This window comes from Corvus cornix, chromosome 4, assembly GCF_000738735.6.
Source record: "Corvus cornix cornix isolate S_Up_H32 chromosome 4, ASM73873v5, whole genome shotgun sequence".
NCBI lineage: Eukaryota > Metazoa > Chordata > Aves > Passeriformes > Corvidae > Corvus > Corvus cornix.
Genome location: NC_046334.1, coordinates 10,527,222 through 10,541,640, shown reverse-complemented (window position 1 = coordinate 10,541,640; position 14,419 = coordinate 10,527,222). Strand labels below are relative to the sequence as shown.

The window sequence follows — 14,419 nt, the reverse complement described above, 5'->3', positions numbered from 1 at the left end:
AGGACGGCTTTGTGAGGTGAACTGCAGCAACGCCAGTCGGGGTCACCGGGCCGAAGGATAGACAGCACGGAATGCGCTGGAGGACTAGCGCTGAGTGGGCTGGCGTTCTCGTGCCCTCGGTGCCATATGTGGGGACACGGAACCAGCCCCAACCCACCGCGGAGCTCCCCGCTCCATTATCCTGAGGGGCAGGATCACCACACCCCCGTGTCCCCCCGTCGGCCACCGGGGCCGCGCTCGGATACGCCCTCAGGGCGGGGCGAGGACGAGACCCCTCCCCCGGGAGTATGGCGGAGGCGGGGCGTAGACCGCGCGCGCGCCTGCCTGGGGTACCGCGGCTGCGCCTCGCCCGCGCCCGTCGCCGCCGCTATGGACAGCGACGAGGAGACGTTGGAGGAGATCGTGGAAGGTGCGTGTCCCGCGGCTTGGGGAGCGGGGCTCGCCGGCGCCGCGCGCTGCTGCAGGAGCTATGGGGATGCGGGGCGGTGGCGGCGGCCGGAGCTGGGCGCCCGGGGTCGGGCGGCAGCGCATGACATCAGCGGGCTTATGCAACGACGGGCCGAGGCCGCGCACGTGGCGGAGTTTGTCCGGCGGCGGGGCCGGGGGGAGCCGGGGCCACGCTGGCGCCAGTACCGGGCGGGCGCTTTGGGTGCCTTCTGCCGCCGAGTTGTTCCGGCCACAGCGGGGGGCTCCCGCACCCCGGACGCGGGGATGGCGGCTGCTCAGCAGTTATTGTCAAAAATAACTCGTGACCGTGGTTTTCTGCCGCTGCTGTGCCCCCATGCGGGCGGTGGCCTGCAGCCCGCACTCCCCGGGCGGTGCGGCCGGTGCCCGGTTCTTCCCCTGGCGGCTGAGGGACATGGGGATGCCCGCCCTTGGGGAAAACCCAGGGACAGACGTGCAGTCACATACGTGCAAATGGTGAAGGGAAAAGAAAGAGTAACTCCAAAAAGATACTGTTGCCATATCTATGGGCATCAGAGCTGGAGCCATCCGTATGGGAGTGGAGCGGGCCACCTTAGAGCTAATATACACCGTGTGCGTGCAGTTCACTTCTCATGTGTGGATAACTAACCCTTGTAGAGTTTTAAACCCAGAGGCAAATGCCCTCAGGAAGTGAATTGCTGATGGAAGCCTTAGCAGGCAGGGATGGAGCTCCCCAGCACGCTGTCGTCCCGTGAGGCGTCTGGGAGCAGGGAAACAAAGCACAGCATCTCTGTGGGAAAGAACCCAAAGGTTCCTCGCAGAGAGACCGTGGTCCTGCCTGGAATAGCAATCTAAGCTGTTCAGCAGTTGGGACAGGGAGTAAGGAGGTATCTAAGATGCAGGTAATGCCCATGTTCGCCGTGAGCCGTGAGTCTCCTGTGGCAGAAGGATTAGGCCTCAGACCGAGTTGCTCCGGAGAAGGTGTCTAGCACGGCAGCTTAGTCTGACCACAGATGCGAGCTGAATAGCTGCTGCTCGGAGCTGGATTTATTGTCTAGGTGTGTAGTGTCGGAGCAGAAAGAGAAGCTTTGTTGTGTAGAACATGGGTGTGATGGGAGCGAGGCTCTCCTATGAACGAGATGTGTCCTGTGCCTTAACAGATGTGGTTTTCCACTCCCTTTCGTCCCCACTCCTCGAATGTTTGGATTACAGTTGTCTGGGGCAAGGAGTTACAGTTTTCATGCTCGTATCACAGATAAAAGTCTTCTGCTGTATCCTGGATTTGTTTGGCATTTCCATGGGCTAAGGAAACAATTTTTTAAAGCATCTTTTGTTCAGCAGTGTATATGAATGTGTGTGTTTTTCTGAGCAAGACAGAAGGAGGGTGCTCTTTGGGGCTGAATAGGGTTTTGCACTTACCCAAAGGAAGTTAGAAATATCATAGAAATCATCACTTTTATTTTTGTAGGGGGGAGTTTGATTTATTGTTGTTATCTCCCAAACATCCATCTGGCATCTTTGTGGACAGAATCTTTTACTGATGATGCATCCTGTATGTCATCTGTTAAGTAATAGTGATACTGACAGTAAAGGGCTTTTATTTTTTATTTGTGTACATCAGTGGTTTCAGTAAGTGATGCCATTGTGAACTAGCCCCTATTAGGGTAATTCCTTTTCTTGAAAAGTTCATTTTTTGAGCTTAAGAGGAAATCTTGGGAGACCCTTAATGAAGCAACAAAAGTGAGGTTTTACAAAATATGGTTAGATGTTTTGGGTTTTATTTTTCGCAAATGGAGGAGAGTGGTGAGAAAGGAAAGTGGAACACACTCCCCATGAAATGATGAGGATTTTTTCCATTGACTTAATCAGAATTACAGTCTACAATTCTAAAACAGAATTAAAGCCGAACGCCTCAGCCATACAGAAAAAAAGTTGTATTTATGTTATGAAACTTGAAATTGCTTTTTTTCCTCATGTTGTTGGCTAAGAGAGACTGTGTTTCTTGTTTTGTTGCAGTGGTGGGGGGATGGTTCCATTTTTTTTTTAAATAAGGGGAAACTTCTAGCACATTAAAATAATTGGATTCTTTGTATTGTGGCTGAGCTTAAGACCCTGTATAGACGCCATTGGATCAAAGTTGACCATTTAAATCTCTGAGGTAGTCTGTATCCTGCTGAGCAGAAGTCCTGACGTGTTCTGCGTACAAGCATGGCAGCTTTTGTGTTGGGCTTTGCATTCCAGCAAAATCTTGACAAAGCTGAATAGTCACAGAGAACAAAGTTGCAAGGGTTTTTTGTTGTTATAGCTTTGGGTATTTTTTTTTTTAATATTAGAATGTACCAATATTATCAGTGTATTTTTTAAATCCAAGTGTTTTATAAAAGTTTTGCCACTGTAGTGAGGGGGAACCTGGTACTGTATTGTTTAGGGTTTGTTAACTTACAGCAGTGTACCCTTCCTATATTGATAAAACTTTTAATTAAAAAGGCTTTTAATTAGAACTATAAATGTTGATAGAGTTTTTGGTCAAAAAGATATGTCCACATCAGAAATGTTACTGACCTTTAGTTAAATTGGTCATTAATTCATTGGTTATTAGTATTTAACCATTAATAATAAGTGGTTCAATGTAGCTAAAACTTGTCCTTTGTACAAAAATGGGTGTCCTGACAGAATGGGAGGGAAAAAAGCCTTTCGTCTCTTTGGAACAAACAGCTTCTGTTTAAAGGGTTCCTCCTCAAAATAATTAAAAGCCTTTAGTGATAGCGATTTTTTCCTTCCACCTTTTGCTCTCTCTTTTTACTCTTATTTTCTCTCACTTTGAACTGATAAGCAGTGCCTTGATGGGTTTTACTAATTTCTTAAGCTTTTAACTGTTTTCAATCTCATTTGGACTAGGGACTTGAAGTGAGAGCACAGTCATGTGCAGGTGCAAGAGAAACTGTGGAGCATGCAAGAGAAGGGTGAGGGAGGGAATCCTGGCTCTTGGATGAGTTCAGATTCCTCACTGTTATTTTCTCCTGTACACCTTTCTAGGTGCATTTCCATACTCAATGAAATCTGGCACAGCTTGTTCCCTCTCTGGGCACAGGACTCAAGATCTGGTAGTACTGAAGTGCCTCTTGTTGCCTGCATCAGCCTGGGCTGTAATTCAGTCCCACTCACACTGAAGTTTGTTTCTGCCTTTCCGTATGTGTGATGAACCTTTTCAGTTTAGGGCAAATTTGGTCAGGGAAGAGCTTGACCCAAAGCCTGAAGAAGTGGATGCATATACTGTCACTGATCTCTAATAGGCTGTGTATGCGTCACCAGGGAACTGGGGGAATCAGAGGTAATATTTTAGTTAGAAGCATGGAAGAACGTAAATATAGGTTAGCTGTTCTTTATTTGACAGTTTTCATGCAAAATTTATATGTGGTAAAATGTCACTGTGGGAGCACCTGCCCAGGTGTGTCCCTGTGCTGAGAGCAGCCCTGCAATAACCATCGTTTAAAACACTTCTCTGTCATTTTCCTTTGGCTTTGAAGAGGCAGTTAGAGATGCAATAGGAGCCTTCTTATGCTTTAACTTAGTAGAATTGACCAGTTATATTCAGTAAAACACAAACCATGCAGGTGAGGATCCAAGTGTGTTGTCTCTGCTTTCCCCCTGTGCAACAGCTATAAGAGAGAAAACTGTATCAGCTATGGGTGGGAGCAGGATATAAAGTTAATACATGGGAAAGGCACTGGAGAACAGCCTTTAAAATATTAAATACCAAGTTGACTGACATATTGCAGGGGCACAGCATTATGCATATTACATACTTTTATTTCTTTAAATTCCTGTGGATATGGCTGCAGGGTGGCACACCCACATTATCATAAGGCCTGTGTTTATCAAAAGAAAAAAATCAAACCTTTTGTTATCCTGTTCTCACCAATAAAGGCAGGTTTAGATAAAGAATTATTATACTTTTGAAGATGTATATTAATACAAGTTAAAATAATATAAACCTTGTTTCTTTCAGAAACAAGTTTTGCTTATTATTCTCTTCTCTCTCCTGTCTCTCATCCCTTTTCTTTTATCCTTTTATTTTTATTTTAAGCTATGTGTTACACAAGTACAAACTTCAGTTGTACAGAATCTCTGATCACCGTTCCTAACAGCAATGATCTGAATTACTGTTTTGTACTAGGGAGCTACTGCATTTCAAGCAGCTACGTAATGAGAGCAGGTTTGAAATCGTGTATAATAATTACTGTGTTCTGTTGCTCTTTGTTTGGATTTTATTTCAGGGCATCTAGATGACGATGGGCTGCCACATGGATTCTGTACAGTAACCTATTCATCGACAGACAGATTTGAAGGAAACTTTGTGCATGGAGAAAAGAATGGCCGGGGCAAATTCTTCTTTTTTGATGGAAGGTACATTCTGACTCTGATTTTTCTTCTGTATTCTTCCTTCTGCTTGTAGAGATGCAAAACTAATCTACATTGATTGTATGCTGCTGAGTTTCTGGATAAGATTTCTCATTAAAAACTGTAGCTGAAAAGTTTGCTGCTGCTGTAGCCATTCCTGTGGCAGCTTTGTATGTAATGAAGTGCCTGCAGTTGTTTCCTGGAGGGATAATGCAGTGGTGTGAGCTCTTTTAACACTGTAAAGTTATGAGCTGATTAGAAATCGTAAGAAATGGGAGGTGGTCAAAACTATTGAAAACCGTGCTGACAATGACTTGGACATCAAAGTTCTTAACTGCAGGTGGAGCTCTTTGCCTTATAGAGCTACACAGAGAGTGCAACTGGCCCAGGAGCTCCCCTTGCTGGCCCTCACACACAGACATAGGACTTTGACAGAGAGGGTTGCCCTCTGCTTTGTCAAATTGTTTATCAGTTAATGGATTAAGTTAAATACAGGTTTGTTAGCAACTCTAGTTAATCCTCTTGTGGCCTGTTTTACTTTCAGAAAAGCCCCTATTATTTCCCCTCTTTTCACTGGCAATTGTGACAGTGAAATCAGGCTAGTCTGTGCCTATGCATGTGTTTTCTTCTCTGATGTTCATTATGAGCACCTTGTAAGTCTTCCCCCCACCACCACTGCAGCATTCCTGTCTGCAGTTGCTCAGAATTTCCTCCGAGGGAGCAGCAGATGTATAAAATGACACGATTCTTCATGGTTTTGCAGCTGTTGGTCACACTATGAATAGCAGCTGTTAAACTGACAGTCATGCCGGGTCTACTCTCTTCCTGCTCAGCAAAATTCTGAGCAGGAGTAGAGGAATTGTGCTGTCTCAGTGAGTCAGCTCCTTGTCTGTACTTGCCTTTGCACTTGCTTCATACTGGGGATTGTGGGATTTTTTTCATGAGAAAGATAATATGTTTATTCAGTTATGCAGAAAGTGATCAGGCTTCTAAGCTTGGATGAAGAAAAATCCTCACTGTTGTTGGTAATGGCCTTATTAAATCTTCTCTGAGTAACTGAAAATCAGTACTGCCCAGCAGCTGACTTCTCTAAAATAGTTTTGGGATTTTGATGTTGTCAGACAGCGTGTTTATGGACACATGTACATAATGTTTCTGTGCTGGTAGATGGTCTCAACAGAGTAGTTGCTGATTGTACAGTCAGAGGAACTGAGCTGCTATTTTGATTGTAGGGCTGTTCCTCCATGTAATCCAGGGTACCTGCGGCATTTAGTGGGAAGAGTCAGGTTGCTGGTGAGTCTTTTCTGTACTGCTTAAGTGTTGCCAACTCTTCTCTTTTTTCTTTTTTTTTCTTCATAACCCATGAGAAACTGGAACAGTTGGCTACTGATGACTTCAGGAACTAGCAGAATGAAAATATGCAAAAATAGTCTGCAATGTGTTTTTGGAAAATGGGATATTTTCATTAACTATTATACGTTTTAATTTAGCTAAAGGAGCCTTATCTGAACAGTAACTAATTACTGAAGATGTCATTTATCTAGCTATGCCCAGCTAGAAAGACTAAGTTGCTTTCTGAAATGGATGGTTCAGGAATCATGATGTGTCGTAAGCATGACCTGGCATAAAACAGGACGTGCTATTTCCATTAACTGTGCCATGGGCAAGGCTGAGTGCTCATGAAGATGAGCAATAAATATCCAAAATGTCTCAAAACAGCTCTCCCTTTGCAGAATCCTGTGCAGTAAGCTAGCTGGTTTCAGCACTCCTGGGTGTGTTACCCTTGCAGACTGCTGGGCAAAGGCTGACAGCTGTACTGCGGTAGCTCTGTTGTTGGGGAGCAGCTGAGTCCTGTCAAATATAGGACTGGCTGCAGTGTAAGCATTCTCATTTTTTGAGTGTTGGGGAATAGGACTGGCTGCCTGGCTGCCTTGTTTGGTCAAGGAAATTTTTCCATTTGCTGGAATAGCTGCCCCCTGCCTGTTGATTATTTAAGGGAATGGAAACCTGGAATGAAATATCAGTTGGTTTTTTCCTCCCCATTCAAGAAAATACAACAAATTGCAGCATATTCTTTAAGAGAGAGAAGTTTCACCTCTGGCATACTCCCTATTTTGGATTGTGGACTTGAACTTTCCTTGGTGCTGGTGCTTCTGGAGTGCACTTTGCAGAACACTTTGCACTATAAAGGCAGGCATGAGAGCTGTGCTTGGCACAGAGCTGCAGCTGCCCTTTCTCCTTAATTGGAAATTCCTATAAATTGACATCTCCCAGAACACAGTTGAAAACTGTTATTTTTAGGGAAAAAGTTTTCAATGTTCCAATATAGAGGGAGCAAGAGATGAATGGATCAGTCTCTATCAATATTAACTGGAAGGATAATACCTGGAGTAAGTATTTTCCTCCCCAATTCATGTCGCTGGTTTAATTTTTAGGTAAGGAGTATCTTCAATCCCTTCTAGGCATAGTGGATAATGGGAAGACGGTACATCTGATAAATCTTGACTTTGGTAGAATTTATGTTGTCAGAAGTATGATCAACTGAGAAGCAAACCAGAGAAATACAGGCTAGCTCAGTGTTTGTATTAAAAATGTTTTGCGTATGGAAGACACAGAAGCTATTTATTCCTCTTTGTGCTGGTCAAGTCTTAGTTGCAGTTATTGTGTCTGTCTGCAGACACCATACTTTGAGATCTTAAAAAGAGGAAAGGGGGGAGCAGGGTGGAAATAATTCAGAAACTGTGAACAGCATAAAAGTTTCAGAGAACATGACTTTTTAGGTGAGCTTGAAGGACATAGACTTCTTTCTTAAGGTATCATCCTTTTGATTTTATTAGATTAGGTGGATCTTTTGAACCCTGTTTGGAGCTTAACACAAAGAGAGAAAACATAGAAGTTTGAGTTACAGTAAAAGAAAATATATTCTTTCCTGGGCTGAAGCACTGTTGTAATTTAGCAATGTTTTAACTTCAACTAGTGCAATTAAAGGTAACAAGACAGGGTTTTTGGTGTTTTTCATTACATAAACTGAGGGTGGCTGCTTCTTTTAAAGAGTAATCTTACATGTGGACGCTGTGTGTGTTGTCACTACAATGGAATTCAAATCCAGTGATCTGTGATAAATTAGAGGGGAAAGTGGCATCATTTATAGTTAAGTAAGGACCCTGATTTCTGGTGGTTCCCTCATCCTTCCCTGTGCTGTAGTGCTGTAGCTATCTGTGCAGCTCTGTAGCAACTTGGATCAAGAAATCCATTTGACTGAAAAGTAAAATAGTTTTCCTGCCCCTTCTTAAAACACGAAGTGCATCTGGTGTGCACTGAGGCTTTTACTGTAATGTATTTTCCCATGGAAACCTCATCCAGCTTGCCAGAGTTATGTAAAAACAGAGCATGAAGCAAGAAATAAAAAAGTGAATTCTGAACAAAACATTCCTTCCACAACTCTTGAAAATCTATTTTGTAAAACATGTAGAGTCATGTGCTCACAAACATTGTTTGGGCTTATACCTTAGATGTCTGCATCTGAAAAAGAATTCTGCAGTGAAAATATGTGTATGCTGACAGCTGGCTGTTAGCTAAGTGTGCTGAAGTAAAAGCTAAACAGGTTGTGTTCCCTTATGCTAATTCTAACATGAGAAAGAAATATCTGAATAGACCCTCTTTTATGGTCATTCTAAATAGACCTCTTTTATGGTGGCCAGAACGGCAAGACAAAACCAAAGTGAAAATTTTCTTTGTTTAACTCCAAGTGCAGCACTAGTTCTGTTTGACAGGCTGTGTTCCATTTTAAGAGAAATACATGAAAAATGACCGTTTTTAGCATGGTCTGTACAAATGGCTGCTAAGTGTATTGCTGGGGAGCTGATGCTGAACTGTGGCAGGTTGCAGTTCATGCCCTATCGTGGTTCATCTGTACAGCAGCTCAATTTCATCTCAGCAGAGACACGTCAGTAAAGGTCCACACGTAGCACGTAGAAAATCCTAATGTGAGAGTAGCCTGCTTGAGCAAGAATTCGTTCTTTGACCAGGAGTGTCCATTTGATGACTATTCCAGCCTACAGAAAATGCCAAGCATGTGATTGAGATGAGTGATGCTGTGTCCATGCAGCACACCCTGATGAAACAGTGCTGTAAGTTGTTTTCTCCCTTTGGAGCTCTGTAGAAAGAAGCTCCTGGTTTTCACCTTGGCGTTCCAGTGTGTTGAGGCTTTGGGTTCACCCCTGAGATGTCAACAGTTTTCCGCTGCTGTTTTCTTTCTCTCTTCACCAGCACTCTGGAGGGGTACTACATTGATGATGCTCTGCAAGGCCAGGGAATCTACACCTACGAGGATGGAGTGGTCCTTCATGGCACCTATGTGGATGGAGAACTGAATGGCCCAGCCCAGGAGTACGACAGTGATGGGCGACTGATATTCAAAGGGCAGTATAAAGACAACATCCGACATGGAGTCTGTTGGATTTATTACCTGGTAAACCTGACCTCCTGCTCTCCTTATTGTAGAATTAGGTACCTTTCTTTTCTCCCCAGCTGAAACAAATACCCGCCATGACCTAGCTATCCAAAAATCAGCACTTAAAGATCTGTGCATTCTGATTTTGGATAATCCAACACAAAGTTAAAAGTTTTTGGTGTTGAATGTTTGCTTAGTAGATGAGATTCAGCGAGGCTGTAAGATGCCCTCCACAATTTTCATCTTCCAGGAAACCCAGCCCCTTGGAAGTGCATTTATATATAACATGTATGTAATGTAAAAATAGGATGTGTAATAATTTATGCATTATCTCTTTGGGAAGGCTGGACTAATGATTTTGCCACTTTGTAGTGCTGGCTGTAGGTGAGGAGCATGGAAGCCATGCAAGTTATTGCAACCTGCTGCTCTTATTAAAGTAGGAGGAGAGACTGTCTCCATTTCTGCAGGCTATGTTGTGAAGTCTGGTTTTGCCCAACACATCAGATGTAACTGGTGTGAGAGCTGTGCCTCTGAGTGGAGTTGTGGACCAGTGATTTGCTAATTAAGCAAGTCAGTATTTTATCTTTTTTAATTTATATGTTGTTTTACAACCATGCTAGTTAAGGCGATGACTGTTGTACTAGTTTTTAGGGAGGTTTTGATGCAAAATTTTAAAAAATATCATTCCTATTCAGCCTTACACAGCAGAGTTGAACCTTTCAATCTTACCTTATGCCAAGAAGAGGGTAACATATGCTTGTAATTAGGCTGCTGGTCAAAACCCAGTCTAATTCTGTGCTACATATGGCACAAACTTAAGTTGCAGGTTGATTACTAAATGCTTACCATTACTGGCTGTTCATTTTATTTACAGGCTTTCACTGTTGCCATTAAGCATGTATTAGGATCAACAAATGCTTGGTATATGCTGCCAAAAGTTTTTCAGTCCTAGTGTATAAAATACACACTGCTGACCCTTCACTTCATGTGTTCTCCTGCTTCATCTTCCAGCTGACAAAGTGTTGCTGTACATTTTGGAAATGTGGATAATTAGAGGTTGTTTACCATTATCATCTTGCCAGACTAAAGGATGCAACGTGTTCCAAAAAAACTCCTTTGCCATGGAACTGATTGTTTCCTCATGACTCTGTGCAGGATGCTATGTGCACAATTTTTTCCCCACACTGAAGCTTCACTGTTCCCTATTACAGCATGCTTGAAACTCTTTCATCCTTGGAATTGAACAAAATGGTGTCACTTTGAAATAGAGCCTGTGCACAGTGGTTTTGATATAAGTCAGTTTGTTTCCACATCATACCTGCTGGTCTTGCTCCAGGGTGTTATTTGGAGATGCTTCCTTGTCTTCTTTGAAATAAATACCTGAAGTGGTGTCTCAGTTTGAAAGACAGGTGTCTGCCAAGGAAGGCAGGAACCTCCCTTGGAATGGACAATATTCTTCCCTCCAAATTATTGTAACTTTGACATTACGGGGTTTTCAGGCACAGATATGGGAAAAGGAATAACAGTTCTTTACTAGTTTGTACATGTATATCAAGGCAAACAAACAAAAACGTCAGCAGCAGCAGCAAGCAGAACCAGAAGCCAGTGCCAGCCTCTCTCGGCCGCGGGCCCTTTCCCCTTGGGTGCAGTTCCGCTCACAGCCGGCAGGGGCGCTGGTGGCTCCCGGCCGGGCAGGGCAGCTGCGATGATTCCCCCGCGCCTGCAGGGGGCGCTGTGGCGCGAGTTCAGCTGCATCTCCCTCACATGGTAATGGCGGGCGGGCTGGATGGTGAAAATGGGCTGCAGCAGGAAGCCTCGGAGTGGTGGCCAGGACAGCAGGGACAAGCAGGTGCCGGAGTAGTAAATGAAAGTAGCAGGAGTTGCAGGGTGTCCTGGCAGGCAGGGGGTGCAGGGCTACAGTGTAGTGAAAACACCCGGAGCCATGGCAGAGAAGCAGCAGGGCTGGGCAGCAGCAGCCGGGCTGCCAAACACGGCCGGGAGAAGCTCCCTCGGAGGGGCTTGGGGCTCTGGGTCCCAGGGTTTCCCTTGAGGCACCCCAGTAGATTGTGAGGGGCCTTTCTAGTGAGGTGGGGTGTTAATAAGGTCCCAGTGCAATGTCTGCTCTTACGAGCAGAGCTTCACTCACGGTAGGAGAATACAACAGGAGACAAAGCCTTGCAGTGGTGGCGAATTCTCCCCACAGTGACCGCAGCCTGTCTTCTCTCCAATGCTGACAGCGAGAGAGAGCGAGACAGAGGAGCCCAGCCCAGCCCCCGTCTCCCCACCCGGCCAGAATCTCACAGTATCTTTGCCCTTCCCAAGAGAAACCCCCACCAAGGTAAAGAGAATAGCCAGCTACACCCTTCCCCCTCCTTCCAGCCAGATCTTTTGTTCTCTTAAGTATAGGTAGTTACTGTTTCTTAGCAACAGATGGGACAAAAATCAATGAGAGAAAGAAACAAAAGGAAAAATCCTAATCCCCAACAAGTGATTAGACCTGTGCTAATGTGTGCATCTCTGCAGACCTAACCTGAGCTGCAGGCAAATCACAGATGGCAAAGCCCAGGGCTGAAATGTGTAAACCTTGGAGAGGAAAAGCGTTGCTGTTGTCAGGAAAATCCACAAACGCCAGAGGTTTATGTCCAAAAAGGAGACAGAGGAGTCCTGTAACTTTATTCGAATAAAGGGAGAGAGTCCACTGGACACGCACCTGTGGGTTTTCTCTCTCAAGGTTTTGGAGGGTGCAGCCGCCTTTTATCCTAAACTCCCAGCCGCATGTTGGCCCTCTTCCTTTCCCCACTGGCTGAGGTACTAGGAAGGTACAGCCTTCCCGAACCGCCTACCCCACATCCCCCCTTGAACCTACTGTTTTACCTGAAAGTTCAGAAGCTCAAGCTTGTGCAGACCCTTATCTATTTCAGGAGTCAAACTGTCCAGCCCCGTAACGAACCTGCTGCCCAAAGTCAGTAGAGGCTTTAAGACCCCCTTCAAAGACGTTAACACCCATCAAATTGTTTGTAAAGACGTTAGCACACATCTTTCCTTTCACTGTTTCCACAAACAGTTGTTCTCGCTGAGCCCCACCTGATACTGGGGGTCATTCTAGGACAGAGAAACTCTCCGGGAATCATTTTTCCTTAATAGGCTCAAGTCTTTAGAGGTTCCATGAATTAGCAAGGCAAAGTTAATTTTTTTTTCCTCTAGTACAGTATCATTGTAATCAAACTTGGACATCTATGTGGCTTTGGTCCTTGTTTTGCATACTGTACACATAAAACTTTCACCAAGTGAAATTGAATATTTGTCATCTGGAACAAAAGACCTTGGGTTTTGCCGATTTTAAACAGCATAGAAAATCAGTTTTATCCTAACTGGAATGACTTCATCCAGCTTCTTCGTGTGTCTGTTTCTCCCTCACTTTCATAATTTCACATCTGAACTTACGGTTGCATTTTTAAAAAATTGGGGAAAACCCTTTTCATTTACTGAGGATGTTGCCTAGAAAATAAAATAGATCTTCCTAACAACATTAGAGTGAATATAAAAGCAAACCTTTACTTGGAAGCTTTCAGGTACTCAATATGGTGAAAACTGCACGTGGTACAGTAATTCCACCATTTTTCTATGGTTTCTTGATTAGCATACCTATCATATATTGTCCAATTAAAAGGTTAGTTGATTAGGTAATAATTCCTGAGGTTCTGCCCCACTGGAAGCAGTCCAGAGGCTTCTTTGCCCCACTTTTGTTATGTCTGGTCCAGATTCTGGTTGGAAAACAGCATGTCTTTGTAGTTGGTACTCTTCTTGGAGTAAGACTAAAGAATATTTTAGGAATGTGTTTAGAAGGTTACCTTATTGTTCCTAAATGTAGGGAAAAAGGATAGGAAAAGTACTAGAAGATACAGCCATGCATTTGCAATCTACAAAGCTACAAATACATGAAAAATATAAAAAGCTGAAAATCTTAGGCATCAAGGATAGTAAAGTATTAACTAAATGCTTTTGCCTTTTCTTTCTTGCCTGTGCTCTCAGGATGGAGGCAGCCTTGTGGGAGAAGTGAATGAAGAAGGGGAGATGACTGGAGAGAAAATAGCCTATGTGTATCCTGATGGAAAGACTGCATATTCTGGAAGGTTTATAGATGGAGAAATGATAGAAGCAAAACTGGCAACTCTGACAGCTGTGGAGGATGGGAAACCTCAATTTGAATTAGTACCAGGCAGTAAGTTCAGCTAACACAAACTTGTATTCCTGCTACCAGCCCTTTGCTGCAGACAGCTTGGTTCCTTTGATATTCCCCACTGCAGACTGGCTGTGATGACACAGGCTGTTAGTGAGGGGCCCTTTCTCCAAGTCACAACGTTGGGCAGAGAGGAAGGTGATCTTTGCCCTGGGAACAGATGGGAAGTGCCCCCTGCATGGTCCTGCCCAACTGCATTTCATAGCCCTTCTCTTACTCCTATGCTCATGGGCACAGTCCTGCTTGTCACACACCCCACTGCCCTCTGTGCCAGCTGGAAAACCTGCTCGGTTCACCCTGTTAATGGTGGCACAGCTACAGGCACAGCCACAGTTAGTGAAATAACTGCAAGAGGAGTGGGGGGGGCCCTGATTTGGTTGTAGCTCTGTCAGCTGGGTTTGTGCAAGTCAGTGTTTGCACTGTGAATGTTCTGGCACCTGCATTGCTGGGCTGAGATTGGAATTAGTGAACCAAATTCAGTCATTGTCTAACAGTCTGATTCACCAGCACCCCTCAGCGTGTCTGGTCCTGCTGACAGAAAGTGGCTGTGAAGTGCATAGGAGCAGGGTGGTGCCTTCTCCAGTGGCTTGAACCTGTAGTTCTGGTGTGGGTTTGTTGCTCTGAGGTGTATGTGATGTTTTGGAGGAGTGTGGGTTAAGCTGCAGTAACAAGGAGGGACTGTGCTAAAGCATTTATTGCTCTGCCAGCAAAAATTGTCTCACTTGCTATGAAATAGGCACATAAAGCTCAGTGAAAAGGTATTGACAAGCAAATGCATGTGAGCTTATCTTTTAAATTGCTCAGTTATGATGGCAAGTCAAAATTTATCTTAAATCCTTTTTTCTAAGATGGTGCAGTTGTGCTTTGTAAATACGATGAAGGCTGCCTTCAGCCAGAGC

General features: G+C 44.4%; 1 protein-coding gene across 2 annotated transcripts in view; it reads left to right on the top strand.

Annotated features, from left to right (window-relative positions):
- Positions 1-299: 299 nt before the first annotated feature.
- Positions 300-14,419, top strand: part of SETD7 (SET domain containing 7, histone lysine methyltransferase) — a 29,576-nt gene continuing 15,456 nt past the window's right edge. For both annotated transcript variants that reach the window (XR_005601709.1, XM_039550613.1), the window contains exons 1-4: positions 300-409; positions 4,704-4,833; positions 9,097-9,298; positions 13,313-13,502. Coding sequence is in view for 1 of the 2 variants with exons in the window: in XM_039550613.1 (XP_039406547.1) it covers positions 370-409; positions 4,704-4,833; positions 9,097-9,298; positions 13,313-13,502 (562 nt within the window). In the remaining variant the exon portion in view is untranslated. The remainder of the gene's footprint in view (positions 410-4,703; positions 4,834-9,096; positions 9,299-13,312; positions 13,503-14,419) is intronic.